General features: G+C 50.6%; 9 protein-coding genes across 9 annotated transcripts; 3 read left to right on the forward strand and 6 right to left on the reverse strand.

Annotated features, from left to right (window-relative positions):
• Positions 1-47: 47 nt before the first annotated feature.
• On the reverse strand, positions 48-3,161 carry A1O9_06300 (uncharacterized protein; the record flags this gene model as incomplete). Its single annotated transcript, XM_013405510.1, has 1 exon — positions 48-3,161. The coding sequence occupies one exon, from the start codon at positions 3,159-3,161 to the stop codon at positions 48-50; it is 3,114 nt and encodes a 1,037-aa protein (XP_013260964.1).
• Positions 3,162-3,634: 473 nt separating this feature from the next.
• A1O9_06301 (isocitrate dehydrogenase [NAD] subunit 2, mitochondrial) lies at positions 3,635-4,844 on the forward strand (the record flags this gene model as incomplete). Its single annotated transcript, XM_013405511.1, has 2 exons — positions 3,635-3,724; positions 3,783-4,844. 2 exons carry the CDS (start codon positions 3,635-3,637, stop codon positions 4,842-4,844), a joined length of 1,152 nt encoding a protein of 383 aa, XP_013260965.1.
• A 429-nt stretch (positions 4,845-5,273) lies between these two features.
• On the reverse strand, positions 5,274-7,312 carry A1O9_06302 (uncharacterized protein; the record flags this gene model as incomplete). Its single annotated transcript, XM_013405512.1, has 2 exons — positions 5,274-7,016; positions 7,076-7,312. The coding sequence occupies 2 exons, from the start codon at positions 7,310-7,312 to the stop codon at positions 5,274-5,276; spliced, it is 1,980 nt and encodes a 659-aa protein (XP_013260966.1).
• A 266-nt stretch (positions 7,313-7,578) lies between these two features.
• Positions 7,579-8,876, forward strand: A1O9_06303 (ATP-dependent RNA helicase fal1; the record flags this gene model as incomplete). The annotated part of the gene is made up of 3 exons (XM_013405513.1): positions 7,579-7,609; positions 7,659-7,913; positions 7,963-8,876. 3 exons carry the CDS (start codon positions 7,579-7,581, stop codon positions 8,874-8,876), a joined length of 1,200 nt encoding a protein of 399 aa, XP_013260967.1.
• Positions 8,877-9,440: 564 nt separating this feature from the next.
• A1O9_06304 (uncharacterized protein) lies at positions 9,441-11,231 on the reverse strand (the record flags this gene model as incomplete). Its single annotated transcript, XM_013405514.1, has 4 exons — positions 9,441-9,922; positions 9,980-10,932; positions 10,988-11,051; positions 11,129-11,231. The coding sequence occupies 4 exons, from the start codon at positions 11,229-11,231 to the stop codon at positions 9,441-9,443; spliced, it is 1,602 nt and encodes a 533-aa protein (XP_013260968.1).
• A 3,094-nt stretch (positions 11,232-14,325) lies between these two features.
• Positions 14,326-15,146, reverse strand: A1O9_06305 (uncharacterized protein; the record flags this gene model as incomplete). The annotated part of the gene is made up of 2 exons (XM_013405515.1): positions 14,326-14,437; positions 14,467-15,146. 2 exons carry the CDS (start codon positions 15,144-15,146, stop codon positions 14,326-14,328), a joined length of 792 nt encoding a protein of 263 aa, XP_013260969.1.
• Positions 15,147-17,049: 1,903 nt separating this feature from the next.
• On the forward strand, positions 17,050-18,434 carry A1O9_06306 (uncharacterized protein; the record flags this gene model as incomplete). The annotated part of the gene is made up of 3 exons (XM_013405516.1): positions 17,050-17,416; positions 17,476-17,581; positions 17,642-18,434. 3 exons carry the CDS (start codon positions 17,050-17,052, stop codon positions 18,432-18,434), a joined length of 1,266 nt encoding a protein of 421 aa, XP_013260970.1.
• Positions 18,435-19,238: 804 nt separating this feature from the next.
• On the reverse strand, positions 19,239-19,816 carry A1O9_06307 (uncharacterized protein; the record flags this gene model as incomplete). Its single annotated transcript, XM_013405517.1, has 3 exons — positions 19,239-19,341; positions 19,377-19,542; positions 19,591-19,816. The coding sequence occupies 3 exons, from the start codon at positions 19,814-19,816 to the stop codon at positions 19,239-19,241; spliced, it is 495 nt and encodes a 164-aa protein (XP_013260971.1).
• A 6,101-nt stretch (positions 19,817-25,917) lies between these two features.
• A1O9_06308 (uncharacterized protein) lies at positions 25,918-27,810 on the reverse strand (the record flags this gene model as incomplete). Its single annotated transcript, XM_013405518.1, has 1 exon — positions 25,918-27,810. One exon carries the CDS (start codon positions 27,808-27,810, stop codon positions 25,918-25,920), a length of 1,893 nt encoding a protein of 630 aa, XP_013260972.1.
• Positions 27,811-27,897: the final 87 nt, after the last annotated feature.

The raw sequence follows: 27,897 nt of genomic DNA on the forward strand, positions 1-27,897 counted from the left end.
AGAGATGATCAAATACTCTCTCTCGTTTGTTACAATTCTCTAAACTACTAGCCCGTCATCTTGCGGCCCCTGTCCTTCTCGGTGCGTTGGCGTTTAAAGCACCCAAAGCTATTCCTGCTGCCTTCGCGTAGCTTCTTCAATACGATACGCATGTCTCCCAGTTCCTGCTGGAGTTTCTGTCTTGCGTCGTTCGTGGTGCGCTTATCTAACTCTGTGTAGATGTGACCCTGGGTTTCACCGGCCTTGGTTGTGGAATATTGTGACATGGTTTGTGCAATGTACTCAGTATCTAGAGTAGCTTGCATCAGGGCAGGTAGGGTGTAAGTGTTCGGTTTGCGCTCCTTGAAGCCATCCAGGAGAGCCTGCGAGACATTCTCGAGCAGGAAGGAGAGGATTTCGTTGAGAAGAGGATTGCTGGCTGCGGTATTCGAGACGGTCGTTGAAACCTCTGTATGTACCATGACAAGCGTCATTAACGCAGCATAAACATATGGTCTCACTTGATCCGGTCTTCCTGATGTCGGTGCCCACGTGGGAGAATTGATACCCTCCTTGATCAGTTTTGTCAGTCCTGCAACCATGGGCTTTGTGTAAGAGTGGAACAGTTTCGCATCGATCTGACCAAAAACATCTCGAATAGTTTTGGATTCATCTGTTAACTTGACTGAGAAAGACGATTCGAATAGCTGGATCAATGATGGGACATGCTCGTTTCGTAGAGCTTTCAAATTTGACATTGTCAAAAGCATTCGAACATTGCGGCTGGAAGAATTGATAGTGTCCTGCGTGAGCATGCCGCTGGGGCCATTGCGCTCTGCAACGGGACCCAATCCAACTGACACCACCCATTCATCCTCTTGACCTTGCGTTGACGATTCGGCATTTTCTAGCATGCCGCTGACCGCTTTGTAAACACTGCTGACGAACTGAGTACGCGCCATTTGCAGTAGCTTGGTTGGTGGAGGAGTAATGATTTCACGACCTGCTTTTGTGTGCGTGTCGGAGAAATATAAGACTTGCTGCATGCCTAGCAGAACTTTGCGCTCAAAAGCCTCGAAATACAACGGCATTCTTGTCTGGTCACGCTTTTCTGGAGCCCGGACCCAGTCTTCGAGAGATTTGCAATTTTCGGCATCCTTACCCCACGCCTCACACACAGCTCGCATGCATCGTTCACGGGCACCTGCAATCATGGATTTGACCTTGTCGTGAACGGAGCCGTTATTCGTCACAGGCCGTACAGCGGCCATCTCACCAGCAGCAATACCAACGAGAGTCAATATCTTCTCCAGATAGTGCACAGCGCTCAGTGCATTGGAATGTGGAGGCCAGAAAGCAAAGTCTTCCCAGGGGTCACCTCTCCTTGCTGCAGCCGCAGGCAGGTTGTTGGGATCCAGTCTACCAATTCTGCCCTCGGTGGGCGAGAAAGGGACAGGGGCAAGAGGGGTGGTAGGTGTTTGAGCCGAGGCCGGTGTTGGTGAAAAGAGCGCCGAAATATCTTCGGTCGGCGGCTCAGCAAAGAGGGAAAATACGGCATCTCTGACCAGCGTGATCAATTCAACCGCTCCGCTACGTAGCGCGTTGATGTCATACTCAGATAATTGATGGTGTTTGACACTTTCTCCCTCGAATCCTCTTGGAAGGTTTCTCTGTTTGTTGCCGTCGATGAAAGACCGAGCAGAATCCCAAAAATCTATCACTTCGCCTAAAAGCCCAGTCGACAGCGATAATAATTTAGTAATGTATGTCAAAATGCAATTCCAAAAATCGACCACATTTTCTGTGTCCAGCGCATCTGGACGATCTTTGGAGGCTTGGCGCAAGAAAGCAGCAATCGCTTGCGATGATGGGCTCTCTCCAGCAGCAAGTCGACGGCGAAGAATCTCGATCTCGATCTTCGATCGTTCAACAACGGCAGCGATCTTGTTCTTCAGCGAGTCATACCGACTCAATAGATAGACCCAGATGGGGCTTTCATCAACCCCTAGCTCGAGTAAGACAGTGATCAACTCAATGTGCTCCTCTGCTTGAGAGGCACCGGGGCTTCCGAGAGTAGAAGGCATATTTGATAGTCTGCGCCAGATGTCGCGCTTCAAGGTTTTGACCTGGTCATCTGCATCCGCCCAGAGTCTTCCTACCGCTAGAATTCGGTGGACTTGCTCATCTGTAAGTGTCCTGCCGTTCTGGACGACCCCGTCGCTGAGGGACCTTGCTTCAACGGCATAACGCCTAGCAGAGTTATAAAGCTCTACGGCTTTGCCATAATCTTTTTGTTTAATTGCCTCATCAAGGTTCGCGCCCACTTCATAGAGCATATGATCCTTTGATATTGCCTCTGCTATTGCCTTCAGATTCCCTTCACGCTCCTTTCCTCCCAGAGCTGGGCCCCAGACGTCATCCGCTTTTTGAGAGACTTCAAGGAGCGGACCTTTAATACCTTGAACACCAAACTCCGTCTCCTTGCGAAGAGCATTCTTGCTCGGAGTTTGAGGTGGTGCTTGACTGTGCATCCCCGCAGCGCTACTACTGCTGATATTGCGGAAGTGAATTCCACTCGTTCGACGAGAGTGTCTCGGCGATGGGGGGGGTGGCTGTGTAGCTGATGTATCGATTCCCTGATTGCGCATTTCTGTATATACGTTGTCGATTGTAGCTTTAGCACGCACAAAGCGTTCAAAGTTTGTCTCAACCAGTACTTTGAGCGAGGCTGACTTTTGATCAATTGATCTCGACAAATATTGCAGACCTCGAAGCAGATCATCGGTCGTGGCGTCAGAATGTGTCTGAGATAAGAACAAAGCCGGTGAAAATGTCGTTGATGAGAGCATGAATTTATTGCGCAACCGCGAGTCTTGCTCAACCGGCAAACCACGGTTGCGAAGTGTTTGGACGACGCTTGCATTGTGGCCTAGCGGGTCTGGCTCATCCTTTTGGACAAGGTTCGCTCTGCCATCACCAGTCTTCTGTGAGCCTGGGAGCAGACTTTTCCGTTCGCTGGCACTTCTTTCCAAAGCTGAATATCTCGATCGAGACCGTCTAATCCCGACGGCGTCTGGTACATCATCCTGGTCATCACTTTCATCTAGCTCCTTGGGCCACTCGGTAGGATACGGAGTAGGTAGATTATAGTGAGTGACGATGGTCCTTTCGTATTCTCCCATTGTTTGATTGATTCACATCCAAGCGACTTGTGGCATTCCCAAATATGATATCTGAATACCAGTCCAGGGGCGTCGGCTGGTGTCGGTGAGTTTCAAAAGTTTGTCCCGTCCGTTTGATGGGACGCGTATGTGCGTCTGCTCGACCGTACGACACTAGATGCTTGGCATCACTTAAGGACCGCACCCCCCCCCCCGATGTCGCCGGCCCTAGGCTCGTTCCAGCTCGCTAACAGAAGCAGCATATGCAACGCTTGAGAGCTACCGGAAGATGTCATATCAGTGGCTGCGAAGCAAAAACCCTCAAGCTCCACCACCTTCTACTTGGAATCTAACCCGAGCCAACACCTGCATTTTCGCGATACAGCTTTCTTTTTACTTGTCTGAGCCTGTTCAATGCTGCGGGCTGTCAATACCACTCCTCGCTGAAGCTTCTTGGGTCTTTATCTCTCAGACTTTTGCCTTGGTCGCCCGTCATGATCGCAACTCGAGCATTTTCTTCCCCAGCTCGCCAATGCTTGCGAAAAGGCTACCAGCAACCCGTCTGGGCACCAGCTTTCTCCCAGGTACTGCCTACCTTTGATTTTCGCAAGTCTGCTGCTGACCTTTGAGCTCTTATTTCAGATCCAGTCGAGAGGCTACGCCGAACAAGTTGCCAAGTTCAAGGGCCAGAAGGGAGAAGATGGAAAATACACTGTTTCGTTAATAGAAGGAGATGGTATCGGCCCTGAGATCTCTCAGTCAGTGAAAGACATCTACCACGCTGCGAAGGTCCCTATCAAGTGGGAATCTGTTGATGTCACCCCTCGACTGAGGGACGGCCGGACCGTCATTCCAGATGAGTCTATCGAGTCCATCAAGAGAAACTATGTCGCTCTCAAGGGACCTCTTGCAACCCCCATCGGCAAGGGCCATGTCTCTCTCAACCTCACGCTCCGTCGTACCTTCAACCTGTTCGCAAATGTCCGCCCCTGCCGAAGCATCGAGGGCTACAAAACACCGTATGACAACGTCGACACAGTTCTGATCCGAGAAAATACCGAAGGAGAGTATAGCGGTATTGAACATGTGGTTGTGGACGGCGTTGTGCAGTCAATCAAGCTCATCACACGTCAAGCCTCAGAAAGAGTTCTGAGATACGCATTCCAATATGCAAGAGATGTCAACAAGAAGAAGGTCCGCGTCGTCCACAAAGCTACGATTATGAAGATGTCTGATGGCCTCTTCCTGAGCACTGCCCGAGCCGTCTCCAAGGACTTTCCCGATATCGAGTTCGACGCTGAGCTCCTGGACAATGCCTGCCTGAAGATCACCACCGACCCAGGCCCATACGCAGACAAGGTCCTCGTCATGCCCAACCTGTACGGTGACATTCTCTCTGACATGTGCGCTGGACTGATCGGCGGTCTCGGCTTGACGCCCTCTGGAAACATCGGCGACGAGTGCTCCATCTTCGAAGCTGTGCACGGCTCCGCGCCAGATATCGCAGGCAAGGCTCTCGCCAACCCCACCGCCCTGCTCCTCAGCAGTATCATGATGTTAAGACATATGGGTCTCACCGAGTACGCCGAAAAGATCGAGAAAGCCATCTTCGCCACGCTCGCAGAAGGAAAGACCTTGACCGGTGACCTGGGCGGAAAGTCGAAAACCCACGAGTATGCTGCTGCCATAATCTCGCACCTGTAAATAAAGACATGCCGAAAACGCCTTGCGGGAGGGAAGGGGGCCAGTGGCGGCGGCGGCGGATGTCATCATCACCATGAATTCCATTGTTAGTTCCATTGCTCGTTTGATGTATCAGGTTTGAGCAGCACAATAAATATCTGAAAACCGTGAATCTTTCCAGCTGTATAGTGTTTCCTATCGCCTGAAGGAGGCTATTTATAAGGAGAGAGAAGAAATGAGAGTTGACATTGTCATCGCGGGAGAACACGATGCGCCGAGAAAAGGAGCAGCTTGATAACGCGTTTCAAGAGGTGGGTTTCCCATGCATACCCAGAGTTGACCTGCAATATAGAAATACTGAGTGGAAGCTGGCCCATGCCTAAGTAGACAGTAAATGTCTCTTCCTTTGAAGAACAAATCCCTCGGGATTTCCAGCATCAGCTTTCACCCTCATTGTTCTACAGGTCCAACCCTAACGGTCTCCCGATCCTTCATTTCCTGCACTTTATTTGCCTCCCTCTGTAACTTCCTCCGCTCGGCCTGCAGACGATCGAACCGGCCCCGGACTCCGAACTTGATCTTGGTGATCATATCGCCGGCCTGGCCTTTGGTCAGGTCGTTTTCAGTCAATAGCTCTTCCATGTTGACTTCGCGTAAGCGATTGAGAAAATTTAACTGCGACTGGGATGGGGGTTTCTTCCGCCAGGGGGAATTCGAAACGATGAGGAATCGCGAAAATTGGCTCGCTGCGAAAGTATCGGCCGCTCGTAGGGCGTCAGTCAGATTGGATGCTGTCGCCACGATTCGTGGTCGGGACCAAGGTGATCTGCTAAGACCCGCTTGGGGCAGCTTATGCTTCCAGATTACGGCAAAATAATCTTTCCTTTGCTTGTCTGTTTCAAGTTGCCGCTCCAAGGTCACAACTCCTCCACTGGCTGTTAGAATGTACTTATGTTCGTCGAGCTGCACCCAAGCGTTAGGAGACATGGCACGGACGTGTCGTTCGCCCGAGGTATCCTCGATAAGGTCGTGGACAGAGTCGTAGTGGGTAAATTTGAGGCTATGGTAGTCAGAGGAGTTCCTTGACTTCACAGGGTTGAGTATGCTCGTATCAAATCCCATGTTTTCGCTTTCTCGTTGGGTTTTAAGTTTTTCAAGGTCACCAACACTGGCTTTCTTGACAAGCTCTTTAGGATCAAGGCCAAACAGTGTAGGGACAGTTACGATACCAGTCGCGAGTGAAGCAACCATGTCGATGACATGACAGTTCTTCTTTCCAGGGTGCAGACGCATGCCCCGACCAATCATCTGTACCAGCAGATTTCGAGATTTTGTGGGCCGTGCAAGAAGAACACAGTCGATATTGGGTATGTCTGTACCTTCGGTGAATACACCGCAGTTAAGCAGGACGGGAAACCCTCCATTCTTGAATGCTGCGAGTCGTTCGCCCCTGACTATCTTTTTGGTAGCACCCGTAACATACTGTGCATCGATCCCACGCTGTCGGAAAGCTGCCGTGAGGCTCGTGACGTGTGCAATATCAACACAGAACACCAATGTCGATTTTCGGTCGCTTGCTTCTGACTGCCATGCGTTGATAGTAATGTCATTTGAGACGACGGTATTGACGGCCGCCCCAAGTTGGCCTGTTTGGAAATCCCCATCTTGGCCCGATTTGACTCTAGAAAGGTCCACTTTGGATTCCACGGTTGTGAACATGACATCTGACAACCACTTTTCTCCAATCATATCCACGTAGTCTTTATGGTAGACAATGTGATCTATGGCGGAACCCAATCTGAGCCCATCAAAGCGAGAGAAAGTGGCAGAGACCCCAACCAGTGCAGGACCATGTTCACATTCTTTTTGCAGTCCAAAATGTTCCAAAACTTGCTGATATCCTGGTGCCACGATATGGTGGGCTTCGTCGACGAGTACTAGTTTGAAACTGGAGGGATCGTACTTGCTTAACCGATCACCTGAGATCATGCTGCGAACGGATGCAATAGTGATATCCGCTGCCCCAGATGCTTTAGTCTCTCCCATCTCGATGTCTATGCTTTTGTCTGGGTATGCCTTTTCACAATGTCTAGCTGCCTGCTCAACTAGTTCCCGTCGGTGCGCAAGAATGAGCGTTTGTTTCGCATTTTCATCGGGTGCGTGGACCCGGTCAATGAGTTGTGTGAAAATCACCTAGGTGTCATATCCTAAGTCAAACAGTTCGCTCATATGAGGATGACGGGTCTACCTACAGTCTTTCCACTTCCAGTTGCAAGGGAGATGCCCAGGCGTTTCCGACCTTGCGCTAGATACGATAGCACTGACTGTATGCATTCTTCCTGATAATTGCGGAGTTGGATGGCCTCTTCACGTTCGATGGAAGGAGCGGTATTGACGACGCTGGCAAGACATCGCTGCCATCGACGGGGGCGCAAGACAAATTGTGCTGATCGTGCAGCTCGGATCAGCCACCTTGAGGGCGTTAGCATAATATGTCAACTCGCATGATGGGTGCGGTCGGTCGCACAGCGAGACTCGAGACCATGACTACAATACGGAATTCGGGTACCTGGATGCCTTTCCTCACGTGCTCCGCAACGTAAATTTCTCCGTAGTGCAAGGTTACATCACGTGACTACCCCAGATTGCCAAGATTCTTCCTCAACTTTTTGGACCGACCATGCCATCTTATTTGCAACTCATCCGACCCTCTATCCTCCAAACCTCCGCGCAGACTTTTACTTCGTCTTGAAATATGGCAGAAGGGATTGACAAGAATGTGGAGGGTAGGTACTGTAATCTCCCCCTGTTTGTCGTCGCTAACGACAACTGCAGAGCGTATGGAATTCTCCACCTCGAAAGAGGTGACTGTTGCTCCAACGTTTGAGGACATGCATCTGAAAGAAAACCTCCTGCGCGGAATCTACGCCTACGGCTACGAATCACCCTCGGCTGTCCAGTCTCGAGCCATCGTTCAGATCTGTAAGGGAAGAGACACCATCGCTCAGGCGCAATCGGGCACAGGCAAGACCGCCACCTTCTCAATCAGTATCCTCCAAGTCCTCGAGACCTCAGTGCGAGAAACACAAGGTAGGGATAAACACCTGGTATATGAACGCGACAGTAACACACACAACAGCCCTTGTTCTTTCGCCGACCCGCGAATTAGCCACTCAGATCCAAAGCGTCATTATGGCCCTTGGTGATTACATGAATGTCCAGTGTCACGCCTGTATTGGTGGGACAAATGTTGGGGAAGACATTCGCAAGTTAGACTACGGACAACACGTGGTTTCCGGTACCCCTGGGCGTGTTGCAGACATGATTCGACGACGGAACCTACGGACCCGGCATATTAAGATGCTTGTGTTGGATGAGGCCGACGAACTCCTCAACCGTGGCTTTCGCGAGCAGATTTACGACGTTTACCGATATCTCCCCCCTGCCACTCAAGTTGTCGTTGTCTCCGCCACTCTCCCATACGATGTCCTAGACATGACCACGAAATTCATGACCGACCCTGTTCGTATTCTGGTCAAACGTGACGAACTCACACTGGAAGGCCTGAAACAATACTTCATCGCCGTGGAGAAGGAGGACTGGAAATTCGATACTCTATGTGACCTCTACGATACGCTGACCATCACTCAAGCCGTCATCTTCTGTAACACACGACGCAAGGTAGACTGGCTTACTGACAAGATGCGAGAGGCTAATTTTACTGTCAGCAGCATGCACGGTGAAATGCCGCAGAAGGAGCGAGACAGCATTATGTCTGACTTCCGCCAAGGCAATTCTCGCGTCTTGATCAGTACTGATGTCTGGGCACGCGGCATCGATGTCCAGCAAGTTAGCCTCGTCATCAACTACGACCTCCCTTCGAATCGAGAGAACTACATTCACCGCATCGGACGAAGTGGCAGATTCGGCAGGAAAGGCGTTGCGATCAACTTCGTCACGAGCGATGACGTGAGAATCCTGAGGGACATTGAACTCTACTACTCGACGCAAATTGATGAGATGCCGATGAATGTCGCCGATCTCCTCGCCTAAATGTGGTGGTTGACAGAAGATCAGCGGGCAGCAAAAGTGTTTGCATACTTTTATGGCCTGCCGCCGTCCAACCATTTCTTCTACTACTTGCCATTTGAATATACAAGGCAAAGTCTCTACAATAGGCGTTCTGCTTCATGCTCGACTCCATTTGGCGTCAAGGAGAGGATACCTTGGACCTCACTAAAAGCGGGAATGGGAAGGCACAAGTAAATAGCGTTCAGCGCATTTCTGGTTTCACTGAGCTACTGTCTACTTGACGACGGTACAAGATCTCACGTGTGACCAGATGGTAATTCGAGCGCTTTGGTACAAGGAATTTTCGGAATAGTGAGGATGGAAATGGGGATTCATGAATGAGGTAAGTCCTGATGTTCTCAACATGCTTTGAGTGTTGGTAAGCTGATCCTGTTCAGAATGCCACGAAACTTCGTTTGCCATACCATTGGGGCTTTCACCCTTGTTGTCGATTATTCCAGGTATTTGTTGTCTCCCTCTCACTCACCCACAAAAACCACCACCACCACTACCATCCGGCATCGCTCCCCATTGCGAGCTTCTGAACTAAGCCTCGACATCAAAGTCCGTGAAATAATCCCGCTTTGCCGCTTCGTACTCCTTCATAATCGTCTCTTTTCTCTTCTCGCTCCTGACCTTGACATCGAGCTCGTACGGCTTGGCACATACCAAAAAGCCCTCACTGTATCCGCTGGTGGGACTTGTATCTGGGATGGTGTCCTTTCCTTGAGCATCCTTTCCAGGTTTGAAGTCAAAAGCCCATAATAGCTTTGCAATGGCGAGGAACAGGTTTCGCTCAGCAAGATGAATACCGGGACACAGGCGGCGACCGGCGCCATAGCCATAATGGTCGCGATCATCGGGATTGACTGATTGCGCTAGCTCAGAGGCAAGGGCGGTTACACCTTTATAATGGTCCGGGTCAAAGACATCCGGGTTGGGGAAGCGATCCGAATCGTGATGCATACCCCAGGCATTGATGAATATCACACTCCCTTTGGGAATTTTGAAGCCGTCAATCCAGTCATCTGGAGGGTGAGCCACGTCAGTAAGAGTAGAAGAGCGCCCAGAAATCAATAGCATACCTTCATCCACTGCATGTGGGAACGCCAATGGTACCACAGGCCGCCATCTATGTGCTTCTTTGACCGTTGCAGCAATATATGGGAGCCGCGCATAGTCGTCCCACACAGGCGATCTCTCCTCGCCCATGACGGAATCGATCTCCTTCTGTGCCTTGCGCATGACCTCCGGCCACTTGACAAAGGCCTGAACAGCGGCCAAAATAATGCTAGAACTCGTATCGCTCGCCCCCTCCATCATGGTTCCCCCCAAGAAGTACAGCTGATGGCGAGTCAGCTCGAGCTTTTCCTTCTGGTCGAGAACGCGATCCATAAAGGAGAACTTTGGCCCGATTTTCTCCCTGCGCTTCTCGAGGCCGGTTAACATGTCGTTGTACAAGCTGTTCATGGCGTCACCGACGTCGCTAGCGCGTGTCCGCCAGTTACCAAACACGCTCTCGGGGATCCAGTGCAGGAACGGGAACACGTCGACCGGAGGTGTATTACCAGGCTCCATTACCACCGACCAGTGCTCCATCAGCTCATACAGCCGTTTCATATGGCTCGTGTCAGCCGTGGGCGACCGCACGCCCCAGATCGTCCCGCAGGCAATACTGTTCGTATACCGCTTGGGGTGCCACATGTGGTCCGCCGGGTTAGTGAGGTAGTCGTACAGCAGCTGTGACGCCTCGGCCTGCTGCAGCGGCAGGTGGTCCTTCATCACGATGCTCTCCATGAAATGCTGGTGGATCACTTTGCGGTACCGCTGCCACACCTTCCCGTAGTGTGCGATCAGGACGTGATCCCCTCCCGTGATGAGATTGTGTGACACATAGCTGTGCGGCCGGTTGCTGTAGATCCCGGACTTCTTGTCCACGAGCTGCTTGACCAGCCGTCGGTCCGTCAAGACGATGCCCGTGCCGGAGCCCAGTTTGAGTGAAAATAGTCCTCCGTATGTCTTGGACCATTCGGTGAACCTATGCAGCGCGTCAGAGAAGAGGTGAGGGCCGAAGGGGAAGAGACTTGTCGTACTTTAAGTATGAGCCCTTGGTTGGAATCTGATGCAGGTTACCAATGACCGGCACTGTTGGCGGGCCTGTGCTTGAGAGTCAACATCGTCGATCATACTGTATATGTTGTTTCTATATCCTGAAGGCAGGTGAGAATACGTACCAGGTGGGAGACCCTTTTCTCGCCGCCCGATAAACATGACAGCATAAAGAAGAAACGCGAGCACAGCGGCTCCAACGGCCGGGATGACTGTACCCAGCGCCATGCCGACGCGAGTAACGAGGCCGAGATCCCAATCAAGACTTGAGAGAAGGCGTCTTTAAGGACGAATGTTACTGGAAGGGTTCCACCTCAGCCAGGCTGTTTAATTCTTGCTTGCGGGCAGGAGCTTGCTGTCGTTTTTGCGCTTTCCCGATGCAAGAGCAACCCTAGAAACGGTTTTATTAATTGCCTGAAATCCCTCGTAGTCACGAGCAGGATGGAAGCCCAAGCCCATATAATAAGAACACCAGGCCTCTCCTAATCAGTGCCAATTCCTGGGGGATGTCCGAACGTCAAGACGGTTTACACGGAGGCCTCCACGTTGTAAGTTGGAAGTCCGTTCATTGCCTGATGGACACATGTTAGTGTCACCAACCCCACAACCTCTTCTCTGTACGAGGCGTTTTGGTCTGGGGAGGCGGCCCTTGTGGCGCGTTTGAGCTCGGAGGTCCCACCGGGACGGCGTTCCGTACTTGGGGGACCTAGAGCCACCAGCCAATCACATGTAAATAAGTTGGCTCGTCCCATATCACTCTGACATTCGGATCTAGCATCAAGAGCTCGGAACGGATGGATCACATCGTGATTGGCAGTTGAAGACGGATCCTCTCTCTCTCTGTACGAGGTACGGAGCAGTTGGTTGCTCGGGCTGACGTTGGCATACTCCCTTGCGTGGAGGAGCAATGTCGATCGCGGGGGAATTCCCGAATATCTTGTCAGTATTGTTTCCCTATGCATGTACGAGGCAAGTAACAAGTCGTGGAGATCTTGGACATTGCCCTCATCCTGGTATGTAGAGGATTCTAGTGGTTGCGTTTGGACAGAGGAGGGGGTTTTATCTACAAATGAAGAATGTCTCTTAGGGAAAAGGTACCAACAAAGATATTTATGGTACGGCGCAGCTCAGGCAGCTCATGCTAGCTAGGCTCCAGTCAGAACACGACTGGACTGGAATTGTAAGAGACAGCTCGATCCTTTGCTTAAACCATAGCAGCCCTATTGTTGTGGCTAGGGGATTCTTCAGCACATTTGCAGCCGTGCATGCTCCAGGCCAGTGTGTCGTGATCTTTGCAAACCTCCGTTCTTCCAATGTCTTTTGGCCATGCGTCCTGTCATGTATTCTGCTCCAAAATATCTCGAGCCTTGCAAAAGCCTATGTCGCTCTCTTCATTCCTCAATCGTAGAAGCTTTGTAACAACCGTAGTATTCAGTCTTGCTCACCTGGCATGATATCCATCATTCGCCCGAACGGCGATCATTTAAGATGGTCCAGGAGGGTGCGCTAGGCCTGACTTCGGCTCCGCATACTTGCTCGTAAAGCTTCGTCGAATCCAGTGCCACCTTTAACTTGCACCAAAAGCTCTGTGATGTTAACCCCTGAGACAAACATTTCCGTGAGACCTTTCAAGGCATCGTTCTCCAACTCGACCACAGCCAGTGTTTCACGCAGGTTGTTCATCTCGATGCTTAGTGTGCGGCGTGCTGAGTCCAGATGTGTGGTCAATCTGTTCTCGGCCTCTTTAAGTGACTCCGCCAATGCCCTGTTCTCCCTGCTCAGCTTGGCATTTCTGGAGGTTCGCAGCGTCACGCTGGCCCGCACCTCATCATAATCCTTTTTTAATGCAGCATGCTCTAAGGCTAGCTGTTCAAGTTTTCCCTGGAATTCCGATGATAGAGAGGCTTGTTGTTTCGACTTGTCAATCTCAGCATGAAGACGTTCATTCTCTGATTCGAGACGATCGATGAGAGCAATCTCAGACTTGTTGGAACTACAACCCCGCATGAGCCAAATTTTCAATGTTTCAACACCTTCCAGAACCTGACTGAAGGAAGAATCTAGCTCATCAAGTCTTCTTCGCTTCGTGGGCTGATGGCTCAAGCTGGTGACAGCATCGTTGAATGACTTGACAACATCTTCATGGACCATGATTTCAGAGTTTGAGTTATGCGCTTTCTTCGATGAGACAGGTTCTCTGCGTTGAATCTTATCTTTTGGAGCTGCCTCTTTGAAGTTCGATTGTGAAGTGGCTTCATTTTGAGAGATTACTGAGCCAGGAGTGACTTGACCGAACCCGTTTTTGTTTTTGTGATCCCGGGGGAGATCATCTGTAGCACCCTCATCTGCATCACTCTCGGTACCCGGACACGTCTCCCCGTGAGAGAATTCAGGTGAAGCTGCGTTGGTGTCACTGCGCGCCTTCAAGGACCGAATAAAATTGGTGAGAAGTTCTTCCTTTTCGGCCCTGCTCCCGACGATTAGCATTGGTGGGAGTTTTGCAACGAAGTCATACTTTGCGCCATATACTGATGCAAGAGGCTCCCAACCTCTCATTTCCCTGAGGATCCTGACGACACAGGTTACATCTTTGTTCGGCGTGATATCAAGCAGGATCTGGTGGGGCTCTGGAAGTTTGGAACCGATGACGGCCTCTTTCAACCAGATGCAGAGAAAGCCGCTGTTTTTCCCAGAGATGACATTCACGATGTCCGCGATGTTGACCTCCTGCATTGTCCCACCACCTTTGGAGACTATGAGCGTTTGAGAATCTTCGTCCACAGTAAGTACACATTTCGTTACTGTATTTGCATATTTTGTATCGTAGTATTGTGTAACGGTATAGGTGGAAACTTTTGGGACTGGGTGATTATTCATCGTCTTGAGAAATGGAGAGACACCCACGATCCATGGATAGAGTATGGGAATGTCCTAGTGTCCACTGATGGGCGAGCGGAGACATGAATGAGATAAAGGAAGAGACATAAAGGATTCGATAGGTGGCACATCAAATATGTCATCAATTGAGGTTGAGGACTGAAGGTTGGTAAAGTCATTTGGCATGCATGTGCTTCTACAGCGGTGCTGGACATGTGGCATCATAAGTCTGGTGGCAAACTTCCTGTCACGATGCCATTACCTCACATCGAAGTTGGTTCATATGTATCAGAAGCCAGAATGAGGAAGTCAATCTGTTATGATACCTCTTAGCAGCCTTCCGAGCATTCCTCTCACGTTGCTCAAGTCTCCCGACCTCGCCGTGGTGAGGACAACGGCAATACTGGTCGCAAAAATGGTTTGTTCTCTCCTTCTGTATTTCTTATCATACACCCGTGGCAGGACCGTTGCCAGGGCTCTCGGAGCCACAAAGAAGGTTATCTCTTGCCTTCGACCTGGCTTCTCCAATAATATGGACCATCCACAGGCCAAGCAACCTGTAAGGACGCAAAGGCCAGAATCCCACATTTGAGGGGTCACTTTTTTTGGCGACAACAGCTTTGGTCCCAGTCGGGTACGGGCGAGGCAAACCGCGTAGTAGAATAACGAAACGAAGGCCGCGAGAAATGAAGAGGACCTGGCAGTCGCCTTTAGTACCTCCACAATTACATTGAGCTTGAAATTCCTGAAACGTGCCAGAATCTGAAGTGGCAGATAAAGTTCGAAAGCAAATTTCCAACTCCGCCAGAAACGTGTCGCTGCGTGGACTTCGCAGCTCGTTCCTGTCCCGGAATGATAGAGTTCGCACGGAATGGGTATTGTTTTGGACGGATCTGCAAAAGCTTCGGACAGGCCGAGCTCTTTGCATAGAGGCTCGAGGAGGGGCGCCTGGCCTGTGTCATGTCCATACACAAAGTCTCCTTGTCGAGCTAGTCTAAGGGCTTGAATGAGACGTTCATCGATATCCGCTATCTTGGAGATCCAAATGTTGTATGCCCTAGGGAGTCGGTGTGGGGAATAAAACCAGGACCACATGATGATCGCAGCAGATGTGGCAAAGACTCCAGGGTCGGCAAGCCGTCGAACAGTATTTGTGATCGCTGGTGCTCGTCGTTCGGGGTGCCATGATTTGGATCGGCTTCGAGTCCAGAGAGTGATTGCTGCAACGTCCAAAGCTCGACACAGTGCAAACAATGTGAAGTCCATGGTCTTCCCAGCATAATGGGGATGATAGGATGGAGGGGGTAGATGATGTTGGTTAGGAGGATGGAATTCGCTTTTGCCGAGGCTTGCAGCAGTACGAGATTGTGCGCGTTTGCGCACCCAACCTTTGTCCCTGTTGAGAAGGTCAAAAGCCAACCATGAAGATAGAAAAGAACAAACGAAGGTCAGTCGCAATGCATAGGTATTGCTAAGCTTTGTATGCCGGGTTCGGCTTGGGATTGATAGAAGCCATTGAAGCACTGTTCGTACTAGCCTAGGTAATGTTGTTGCTCCACCTATGATAATTGCAACAGCGGTGGGAAACCGGTTGAGCTGAGTCGATGTTCTAAGAATCGTGAAGAGTATGCTCAGCTTCTCCTGGGCCGTCAGATCCTTCCGCCGTATTGTTCTCAAGAAACCTAGTAGCCTTGGGCCCGTGGCGCTGAGATATCCGAGGGCGTACGCTCGGAGCGGGGGTTTAAGAGCGTTGATATTTAGTTCACCCAAATTGTGTCCACTCATGGTTCCTTGTAGATGAAAATGCTCGACGTTCTCTCAAAGGAATGGATTGCCTCGTCCAAGTAAACTGTATGAGTGTACCAAATGGAGGAGGGAGGATTAGGAGGATGTTAAAGACTGACATGTGATGAGCTCCATCTACCGAGGCATGACTCACGCTGCTTTAATTATTCTTGGCGTCACAGGGAGGCTCTAGTCCTGATGCAGCAATATCCCGACCGCGACCTTGGCCTCATGGTAAAAGAGCGCCACGTCAACCTTGGTATTGCTTCTCTCACCAAAACGAAAGCTTCAATCGGTGGCTATCTATACTAGCGCCATACGAGCACCGGGAATCTGGGCAAGACGTTAAAGTTCGAGTGAAGAGACCCAGTCCAGGCTTCTCGATAAAGTCACCATCTATCGTCCCTTTGCTTATGGTGAATTCTCTGACTGTTCGAGGTCAACAGTCCAGCAACAATCGATCGTTGAGACGTCATTTACGTGATGCGGTTGCCTGTAAGTCCTCAACGTCATTTCTTGACGAATTCCAGGGCTCCCCAGCCTCCCCTGCAAGCTACGCTGACTTTCCGCGTGGCGCTACTCCGTATGGTGTACCGAGTAGAAGAGCAAGTGTAGGGGTTGTGGGAAATATTGGGTCTGTGGAACAGACTCTCTTCCCCACACTGTTCGGATCCTCTACAGTCTTTGTCATGCCTCCGCAGAATCAGCACTTTCGATCCCCATTGTATCTCCCGGGCCCTTCTCAGGTGGTCTGAACACCAAATAGTCCTTGGTTGAAGCGTTCAACACGGTCTCAATTCTTCTGCTCACCAACGTTATATGGGGCGCCCCTTCAGGCTTTACTCTGGCCACTTGGTGAATGATTCAGTCACTGACCACCAAGCGCCGAGTGCCCCAAAGTCGCTTGCAACATCGCGCACCACATGTAGATACTCGCTCTGAGCTCCGGGTTGCACTGCAAAATGCAACAGCCGAAATCCTAGACTGGTATAGAAAGCGAGGGGTTGGCCGGTTAAGCATGAGCTGACGACCAGGCGAGAGAGTACCACTTCTGAATAAGGCATAGATCGTCCACTAATCTCACAGACATGTACACTATGGTACACCACAAGGTCAATTGAGCCTAATATCCGGACATCAAGAGTATCTCCACTTGGAGATTTTCCTCGAAGCCATATAGCTTTTCAGCAGGGCTAGATGGCAATGGTCGTGACGCTGAATTGAGGAAGGCGGATTTCCGGTAAGAGAGCTTTCAATTTAACCTGTGGGAAATATCAATGACTGGGTGGGATACATGCACGAGTTTCGATATAAAAGACCGTCCATGACTGGTTCGAGAGATGTCTCGCTCGTGAAACAAACTTAGAACAGATATCACTACAAAATGTTGTCCTCAATCTTTCTCTGGCTTCTCCCCCTTGCCTCCGCTGTCCCTTGGGGAGGACCACCGGGTCAGGGCAGCTCATCCCCCAGCTTTGACAACGTGACAGTCTTCAGTCCACCTGCAGACTGGCCCCGTCGCAGTACCAGCTATGCTCGTGTCGTGCTCTTGAATCAGAATTGCGAGACCGACAATGTGCTGCTCACCACGTTTACCCTGTCTCCGCCAGGAGCACCATACTATCCAATCTTTGCATCGCATGATCTCGGCTACTCATGGGAGAAGATCTCCCAGATTGATTTCGGTCCTGAGACCGGTAAAGATTACAGCGGCGGCCGGTTCGCTCAACCGACTCTGCTGGAATTACCAGGTAAGTACCATATCCGCAGGATTCATCTAGTTTTCGTTTAACCTAACATTGATATCCAGTCGACATAGGCGAATATCCGGCAGGCACAGTGCTGTTCTCGGGTATGGCGACACCTACTGATCGATCATCAACAGACATCTATGTTTATGCATCTCTCGATAAAGGGTAGGTATTGAATCCTGATTCCGCTGTCGTCTCACGACATGATACTCACTTGATTCCCAGATACACCTGGGAATTTGTTTCCCACGTCACATCTGGAGGACCCGCCAACACCACGAATGGCGCCACGCCAATCTGGGAACCATTCTTGCTCATGTCGCCCGTCTCTCACGAACCTCCGTGGGTGATGAATGCATACTCCGACTCCCGGGACCCGGCACACGGCCAAAAGCTCGCCCATCAAAGTTCGCCAGATCTGATGAACTGGGGTGGCATAATCGATGACGCGGCCGAGGCGAACTACACCCTCCGTCCCGGCATGACAACCATGGCCAGAATGGGAAACGGGCAGTATATTTTCACGTACGAGCTCGGCTTGTCGACCGACGGCCTCCCTGATGTGAACCCCTACGCAACACACTACCGTATTTCGACCGACCCGGAGACATTTGACAGCGCCGATGAGCTTCTACTGAAATCCTCCGACGGGCTCATCTCCAGCTCCGGGCCCTATGTCGTTTGGACACCCATTGGCCCTACTGGCAAGGGCACCGTGGTCGTCAGCGACAGCCACTTCGCCCAGGTGTTCTTCAACACCGAGTATGGCGACCCCAACGCCTGGTTCACCATCCCGACCACCCATGGCGTTGGCTATACGCGCAGTCTGACCGTCTTGCCCGATGAGAGTAAGATCCTGCTGGTTAACGGCGGAATGTACAATCAAAGCGACACCTCTGTGACCGCCGGCATCATCGATGTGCCCGGAACATACGCGCCAGGGTTTGGTTACGGCAAGGACTCCATCAGTAGTTGTGATGGCAAGGGATTCTGGAATAATTGGGGCTCAAAGTTGTAACTCAGTGACCGAAAGGAAAAGAAGAGGGGGAGAAGTGAGTTGCGACAGAATCAATGATCTGCCGGCTGCGTAGTACCGGACATAGATTTGTCCTTTACCCAGAGGTACAAGTCAAATTGGGCCCACAAAGCCTCAAGCTCAGCGTTCGGGGGAAATATCCTGATATGCCGTTGTGAACAAACAGTAATGCATAAGAATGGAGTCCACCCGCCGGGAAAATATATTTTACGCTGATGCCACCAAATATGCGGTCTCATGGTGCATATTTCCCGGGCGGCAACACTTGACCTGCCCCTTGAACTGATTGGTCGTCACTCCGACCTTCGATCTGTACACATGAAAATCAATGGGAACAAACAAATCTAAATTATGACCAGCTTGACCAAGTACCCATAAGTAGGTCTTCGTCATAATTTGCATCTCATTAGGTTGCATTATCGAACACTGAACTAAACCCCTTTGCTCTCCGACATAGTGCTTTTCGTAGTACTTCGAGATGACGGTGATGAAGGCTCAGATCCAGCCTCCAGATAGGAGAGACACGGAGCCATGGATGCATGGATACATGCTGGCCATACACCAACCAGATATCTAGCATCAATGGAGCAGGAGTTGCATGCCGCCATGCCATGCAGGTGAGAGCCTTGTCGGTCAGCAAATGCTCGATGATGGGCGGGTGCATCCTTCGATTTGAGAGTCTGCTTCACCTGCAGTCTTTGCCTCGCTATTCGTCTCCTGCTCAGTCTATTACAACAGTTTCTCCGTTTTCTCGTGCTTTGCTTTTGTGAGTCCTCTTCTGTCTCCTCAGTACTCAAGTCTTCTGACTGCATCGTCGACGGAAGGCTGGAGAGCTCCTTTGAAGCGGAATGGGCGTCGATCATAGTCTGGGAATCTATACTCGTTTTGGCTGCTTGTTCAGTTTTAGCTCCTCCTATATTTGACTTTGCTTTCTTCTTCTTCTTCTTCTTCTTCTTCTTCTTCTTCTTCTTCTTCTTGTTTCTCTTTTTGGGTGGGCGCTCAAGTTCAAACACAACGCTTCCATCGCTGTCGCTTTGGACATCCTCCAAATTAAGCCCTTCTACAGTGATATGAGCGTCATTTCCTTCATCTATGGCTTGTCAGTGGCGGTCAATGAAGGTAGAGGACTATGCAGAACTATTTAGAATAATTGGATCCTCCGGGAGGACAATATTAGATCCCACAATAGCGTTGAAGCGCTCCCGTTCTGTGCGCAGGCCCCTGAACTGTTCAGCAATCTTCTCTTCGTCACACAATGTCCAAAAGTCAACATGTTCCTGAAGCCTTTCAAGCACTATGAACATATCTGGGAGCTTCTTCCGGAGGGCCACTTCCACTTGGAACCAACGTTGTTGCCGAACCATCTGATCTTTGTCATACCGCTCTGCTTGTGCACGATGCTCCTAGACATAAAGGTTTAGGGCTTGATGCATGAAGACAGGCAGGGCAGCCCGTTCTAGAGGGTACCTCCGAGGCTGTGAACTGGATTGTCTCTCTTTGGCGCTCTGTATGAACGAGACGAAGTCTTCAATTGAGAGTGGGGGTTGGGGGTTCGATGGGCCATCCATCGTGAGATACTCTCTTCCAGCGTTGACCATGGACAGGGTTCATGATTACGCGCGACAGAAGATCTCGGCCTATATGAGGATGTAAGGAGGCAGTTCAGCGCCATATAGACGGCGAAGCAACCAATCTGTCACTGCCATCCTTCAGGTACGTCACTTGGGAGACGTTAAGACTCACAGAAGGCAAGACCATAGCCTCCCTCACGTAATGGCAGATGCAACGAGTCATGGCAAACAGACAGGAGTGGCGGCAAAGCCATATCCTAACAAGACCTTTGCTATCCTATTAACGCAGCATTAACCAACGTGAGAAGTTTGAGATATTTTTGTGCAAGGATCAAGATGGAGTAGAACAAAGAGGCCGGTAGACTGACCTCTCATGTCTATATTAGGGGGGGATTCCACAAAGTGTTTCCTAGGAATCGAGGAATGTCTATTACAGCCTTGCCTCTGGCAACCAATGGTGCGTGCACGGATTTTCCTGTTCAGTCAGGGATCCCTCCAAAATCCTAACAACCACCAAGCATAGTTTGATACATGAGGACTAGGCAGAACAACTGCTGGATACACTGGCAGCGTTTGACTTACCCATACCAGGCATACAGGCTGGAATGATGCTGTGGCGACGAGTCCAACCCGTTGTGTTGTCAACGAGGACTTCTCCAAACTCACCACCATGGTGCATCTGTCAACAAAACCTCGACAGCATCTGACTCTTTCGTCAAAGTACAGAATAAGGCGATCTCGAAGGCCTCTCGACCCTTTGGCCCTGTCAGCCTTATCATAGTCTTCTCTGCGCACATCGAGGGCAATGCTGAAGTCCGACTGATGGATCCACAATTCCTAGGAGCGCCGCAGCTTCGTTAGGTTTTAGAAGGTCAAAAAGGTTAGAACAAGCCAAAGTGGAGCATTTCAGGACGGAGCAGCACAGGCAAGAGGGGTTGTAAAGATAACAGGTGGTCGTCGACATGTCTGCAGCATAGCCCTCAGGCCTCGATTGAATCAAGCGCAGCGAGGAAAGATTTTCTTCTGTCAGCCAAGGCACTTACTTATCTGGTCTTTCGATGCTGATGTGAAGCGACCGCGCAGCCTGACTGCAGGTCGAGATAACGTCGCTATCTAGCCACACAGATACCCAAGATTCTCTAAAATGCCACTTTTTCAAAGCGTACACTCATGGCTAGGCTCAAAGCGGTGGGGCTAAAGCTACGGGAAAAGGCCGTGTTGGCTAGTATTGATGTGCTGGAAGGAAGTGGGTTCGAATTGCTAATGGTCGTCCCCAAGTTATCAGTTATTCGCCACCTTGCTTCACAAACGCAGTTTGCATAGCCTGAGACGCACGTGCAACAGGATTTACTCGCTGCTGGAGCAATGTCCTTGGGACCCTCGGTTGACACCTCACCAGCAGAGGACTGTTCTACTCGCGCCTGTCCTTTGGGAAGTGGGTCCAACATCGCCACGGCCGAGTGAAGTGCGAGTCGCTCATCATCCTGAAGAGACAAGGGGGGTCTTAATACTAGGCTTGTTCGCTTCACTTCAAAACCGCTGTGTCCTCTGTAAGTACAGTGCAGTGGAGGGGAGAAGACTTGTATCTGGAATTTGACCCATGGTAAGGCTCTAGGCCCCCGCTTGCTTGCGCCTCACTTTTCTCCTTGTCCGGGAGCTCGAGCATGCGTCAAACAGGACGGGGCTAGTTCAAATCAAGAGGTCGGCAACTGGGCATTGGTATAAAATCCCAGCCTGATTCCCTCATAAGTTGAAGAGGGTACACTGACCCAGGCACCCAACACGAACTTTCTTAAGGTTTTGGCTAAAGTCACCCTTCCAAACCCTACAGGGCAGCAGAAATTGTGCACTGGAATCCATATCGACGTGCTACCGAAACCGCAAGCGCTATTTGATATTCTTGAGGGCCTGGCAGCCGCAATGGAGGGAATAAGCTCTCTTATTCTGGTCAATTCGTATGTGTTCCACTGAGCCCCTTGGACTGATATGTTTGTCTCGTGAAGCACGTCTGGCTCAACGTTTGATTCTAGTTGCTATAGTGAAACCATCACGACCACCGACTTTTTCGGCCGCAGTCACTCCTTCACTCATACGGTCGATTGCGGATCTCCATATTGCTCTTCTTCTTCTACCTGTAAGAGATGAGAGGGATGGATCATATACATTACGGCATGAATTAGGGCTGTTAATTGTATTATTCTTGCAAGTTCCAGGTTGTCGGCGGGCAGTTTGACGACACCCAAGACTGCTGAATGCACTGCCAGCCTCGGCATCTCGCAGATACTGATGACGATGGGTTTCTAATTCTCCTCTTTTGATGTGCTTCAGGCTCATAGTTTCTATGACGAGGCCACTCAGATCGCGAAAGTTCAACTAAATCCATCGCGTACGGACCATTTTTGTTGTAAATTGATGTCTACTATAAAGTTACCTTAAACTCTATCACAAGTGCACATTTTTTGCCTATCTTCGATGCGTCCCTCCAAACAATCATATAAGATACATCTCAAACATGGGCAATGCCGCGAAACGGCATACTGCTTGTTATTTGGGAAGAGAGGCAAATGGGAAGGCTACCATGCTAAACACACAGGAACTACTTGGGCCAGCATACGACACCTTCTAACTAGTTCGCTAGTATGTGGATGACTGGCGGGCTTTTGCGCTGAGCAAGTATTTTGGATTCATGGAACCCGCCGGCCCATAGTATCAGCGGCTCGGCCCTCGGGCCGCGTCTTTTGGGGAGTTCCCCTCATGCTGCTATCTACTAACCATCTGCGTGCTGCTCGCACCACGTTGGCCTTCCCCAGACTGCTTCTCGTCTCGTGAGACTCACCGGGGTCCATCATCCAGACCCATCAAATGGAAATAAGTGAAGTCAGGCTACTTGATAGATTGATATTGTCGAAGAACAGAATGAGCCGCCACAGAAGCAATTAAGCCAGACAAAGCTCTTACCGCCATGACTCAACAATACCATGCCGAGTAGCTTGGATAATCGTCGTCCAGCAGCAAGTTGGTTCACAGGAAACTGCAATGTTGCAGCTTCTGGCGGAATACACATTCATCTGACCTTCATATGGTGCATTGTATGAGGAACACGAGGGCCGGGAGACATATGGCAAGTTGGCAGGCATTGACATGGCTGACTGAATTTGGTGCTGCGTAATACCCATAAGGCTTCATCAGCGCTCAGCTCGGTCAAGCTCCAACCGAGCAACAACAAGGTCAACACTCTAGATTGAAATACAGAAAGACACAGATCGTCAATCTCATTCGTGTGGACCCAGCTATCTAACATACCGTTTGGGTATTCTGGCCAACCGACTTCTAGCGCTAGTACTCGATGAGTTCCATTTCACAAACGTTCAAGGTTTGGGTCATCTATCTCAGCAGGAGCATCGATATAGTCATCGCACCACGTCCCTACCATGTCCAACACGGCTGACTGCTGGGAGATGGCTTCACTCTGTGACAAGGTAGGCTCATCATGATGCCTATCTACATCGAGGTTCCCACCACCAATCTCTTCACTCTCTTTCACAGAACCTTGAAACGCGCCAATACTAGACAACTTGAAGTACGGGTGTATGTGTGGTAACTTGTGCTGCACCTCACAAGTCTCCTTCAGAAACCTTTCGGTTGGCTGAAGCTCACTGAAGCTCATCGCTGCGTTCTGGGTGGCTGGATTTGGCGATTCGATTCCAACGGTTTCAAGAGCCTTTCGAGTCAGAATAGCTTTGTGGTCAGGCTCACGGAGCTTGTGCTGCGGCATGTGGAGCGGGCCAAGTGGAAGCTTTGGTCTATTGCGTCTGTCTATCTCTTGAGCATGGAGGTCCTGATCGATCTCTGCAGCTGGCTCGAGGTCTGGATTCGTCTGGGATATGCTCATGTCAAGACTATTCTAACATCAGCTACATGCCCAGAGGCCTATTTTCAGCGACGGTGACACCCAAATAATACAATAACAACAAGAAGATTCTTTCTACGCATGATCCATGGGCAGCATTACACTTTTATGTGGGCAAGGCTGAGTCGATATAGGCTTACCTAGATTCGCGGCCGCTGCCAGCGAAAACAGCTTGTTCATGCCTTGGGTCAGAGTTCAGCTCTGCGATGTCAGTGGTACGCATCATGTGTTCGATGAGAGGAAGAGCTGAATTTGGGAAGTAAGATAGGTTTTCACAAGAGAATCAAACTGGAATGTACACCTGAGGACGAGAAGGGCTCAAGGCAAAGGGGATGGAAAGATTATATACGTGTATGCTGATGTGGAGAGGCTGGTGACCAGGAACTCTTGAGCCCTGGCGCGCGAGGCATACTGTCGTCTCCTTCGGAAATGAAATGGCAAGCGTGGATGAGATTGGTCGTCTACGAGAACAGCCCACTCATTCTAGGGTATGAAAGTGCAATTGCTGACAATCGTGGCCAGGATTGGGAAGATGGCACGATGGATTAGGGGGAAAGCGAGACAATCGCTTTTGAAATAGCACGGCAAGACGACTTCTGTTTCCAGGAGAATTCAGGTGATGAGACTCCGTGAGTGAAAAATGCAATTAAAGCAGATGCCAGAAGTACTAAGTCATGGAACGAATGGGTCTTGAGTGGCAGATAGATGTGCACTTTGCATGCAACGCTGCAGCCACCGCTGCAGCGAAGTGCAATATGCCGATTGCTCAAGTATAACAACATCGATTTTGTGGCTAATGTGGGAGGACAAGGAATCGGTGCCCAGAACGAGCCGACCAAAGGAAGTAAAAAGAAATGCATTTTGCGCAAGTTGAGGCTGCAGTCTGCAAAATGCAGTGCTGGGCACAATTTGGGGTGAGCGGAGGTGACCAGCGTGGCACTTGCAAACAACCGAGTGTGTATGATCAGGGACTCCTCAACCCCCCCGATTTCTGGCATTTTGCACTGTACCACCGACGCGATAGGTTAGGCCCAACCTAAAGCCCTGGTCAGTGACCTTGACTACGCAACTCCTCCGGACTGGCAAAATCAACACTGTGTATGTGTATATATATATATATATATATAATCTCCGAACCGTCGACGCCCAGGCTCATTTCGCTGACTCATCTCTCGCCGCTTTGCTCTTCCGCTAACGACTATTTAGTCGACTTACTCCCCCGTCCGCTCTCTTCTGCTCCCTTCTTCTCTTTCGCGCCCCCTATCCACTCTCTCCTACTCGCCCACGTAAAAGAGTCTTCCTCGGCCTTACATTACCATTTTGTCCATTGTCATGGTTTCACGACTGCGTGCCGCCTCTTCCGACGGGCTCCAATATCTTCCTCCCCAAGATTCCACAAAAGCATACCGAATGGCTTCTGAAAACGCCCGATATCGACTACACCTGGGGTGTCAAAGTGGTGGAAGAACCATACATCATCATTTTGATCATGTACCACATTCTCATGTTTGCGGGGCCTTTTGGCTTTTAGGGCTGGTGGCTGACCTTCGAGCACGCTCGGACGGGTCAGTGGGATTTACAGGATGCAATGGTCCCTGCCACAGTTGTTGGGATGTTAGTCTCGCTTTTCTGGTCGGCGGCTCAGCCGTTGAAGGCGTTTGGTCCAAGCTGGAAACTCGAAGGTGCAGGGGTCACCCGTCGCCAGATTCAGTAGAAAGACGGCAGAACTTGGCCCAGGCTCTCGATAGAGACGTTGGTGGCATGGTATAGAATAGAATTAGGCACACCACGTCCTCACGTACGAGTAGAGTAGACTCACGACCGACGATTCCGAGAGACTTAAAGCCTCCTGACCCAGATATTTTACGGATAGGGATGGGAGTAATTGCACGTCAATTTGCGAAGGGTTGTATTGCTATGTACAGAGCCCGTCAAAGGGCCAAGTGTCAACCTGAGCATTTACTTATCCCGCTCCTGGGCAACTTCATTGGAGGTTTGCGTCAATAAGTATCTGCACGATTGCCTCTGCTTTCAGGTGCCGTGCGTGCTGAAGCGCATCCATAACCCGAGTCTGCGAACCATCCCCATCTCCCACCTTAATGATGGCTCGTGTGTTTGTAGCTGCGCCATTTGACAGCAAAAGCCGGACCGTCGCAATCGCGCCGGCTTCAATGGCACCATGCAGCGGCGTCCAGCCGCCATTATCGGTGGCATTCACGTCTGCGCCGTGGTTTAGCAATATGGCCGATCGCGCGTCGTTTCCCTGCCGTGCGGCCAGGTGCAACGGCGTGCGAGAGCAAGAGTTCTTCTGGTCGACTGGAGCTCCTTTGGCCAGTAAATGGCTCATGACTCCCTCTCCTCCAAAGTAAACGCGAGATTCTTCTACGTAGCCGAGTTTGAGTTCAGATGCGGCGAAAGCAATCTGGGTGAGAGGCACTTTCTTCTTGTAGAGACTTTCTAATGAGGCGGCGTGATGGAGGGGCGAATTCCCTCGATGGTCGACGGCCGAAATGCGTGCGTTGCCAGCCAAGAGTGCTCCGATCGCAGATAACGCGTTGTACTTTGCTGCAAGGTGAAGAGCCGTTTGCCCGCCCATGGTTTTCGCGTCGACATCGGCGCCTTTGCCGAGAAGGAGTTCGATCGCTGCACCAGGTTCTCGCATAGATTCCGTCCTCACAACGCGCCTTCTACAATCGTGGAAAATCGTACCTAAGCTTTCAATACCGCCTGTCGCTTTGTGTAATGGGGTTTCGCCAAAGTTGTCCTTCTCGTCTATATGGGCGCCGTGCGACAGCGCGAGCTGTATTATGTGTGTGTTGCGAACTGCGCTTGCGAAATGTAAGGGCGTCATAATTATTCTCAGGAAAGAGCCTTCCAAGGGGGAATCCTGCTGTGGCTGGTTCTTGAAGTAGTCAAATAAGTCGAAATCGTTTTTGGTATGAATATTTGCGCCATAGCGAAGTAGCAATTGGAACATTTCCGGATACTCGTTGTAAGCGGCCTCGCATAGGAAAGGGGATATCTCGTCGTTTTCCAGTCCTCCTTTTTGCAGTATCAATTCTGCTGTGGCTGTATTTCGAGAGCTGCAGGCTGCTCTGAAATCCGCAACAAGCGCTGGGAGGCCATTTTCCAGAAGAACGCCGAGTAAACTGACTGGACCATTGGAGGCTGTGGTGCGAACCAGGCCCTCCAAATGTCTTTCCAGCCAATATTTTTCGTCAGAGTTTCGTGGATGCCAACGTCCTCGTTCCATCAGCAGCTGCAAAATTTCTTCATCTCCGTTCGAAACTGCCAGCGAGACGGCGCTCTCATTCAGCTTACAAGCGGAGGCGACACTGAGTGGGAAAGCGAGAAACTCTTCAATCTTCGACACATCTCTGCTCTTGATAGCTGCATGTAAGGATTTTTCCTTGCTCATCCTGCTGTGCTGTATCTGTTTGATCCAGGAAGGGCTTTTGTGCTTTGGCCCGTTCGTGGGAACATAAAGATGTTGCGAGACTGGCCTCTCCCGAACGACTTTTCTTCGTGGCCACCAGCTGAAATCGCCTTCTTCAACCGTAGACGTGGGTTCATCGACCATGAGTGACGACATGTCAACGATTGGTGCCAATTCAGAGGCGGGTGAGTCTAGCTCTACCCTTCCTGCTGCAACAGCATTCATAAGCCATTTGACAATGTAGTCACGCTGCTCTGACAGCACGATGGAAGAGACGCCGAGTCCTTCGAGATCTCGACGAAGGGCTTGCCAGATGTCCTCTCTACTGGCTGAGCTGGCTGTTGATATATTAGAAACATGGCCGGACAATGCTGAAGAACTCCGCGCTCCGGTCTGTGTATCCTCAATCAACTCATCCAGCCGTTCAATCAAGCTGTTCATAGAGTGCCTGAGGCCGGGTTAGCCTGCCATAAAGCCACATTTGCGTTGTGGGCCCAACCTACTCTTCGAGCTGATGGTTGATTTCCT

The sequence above is a fragment of the Exophiala aquamarina genome (genome assembly GCF_000709125.1).
Source record: "Exophiala aquamarina CBS 119918 chromosome Unknown aczIA-supercont1.4, whole genome shotgun sequence".
Taxonomy (NCBI): Eukaryota; Fungi; Ascomycota; class Eurotiomycetes; order Chaetothyriales; family Herpotrichiellaceae; genus Exophiala; species Exophiala aquamarina.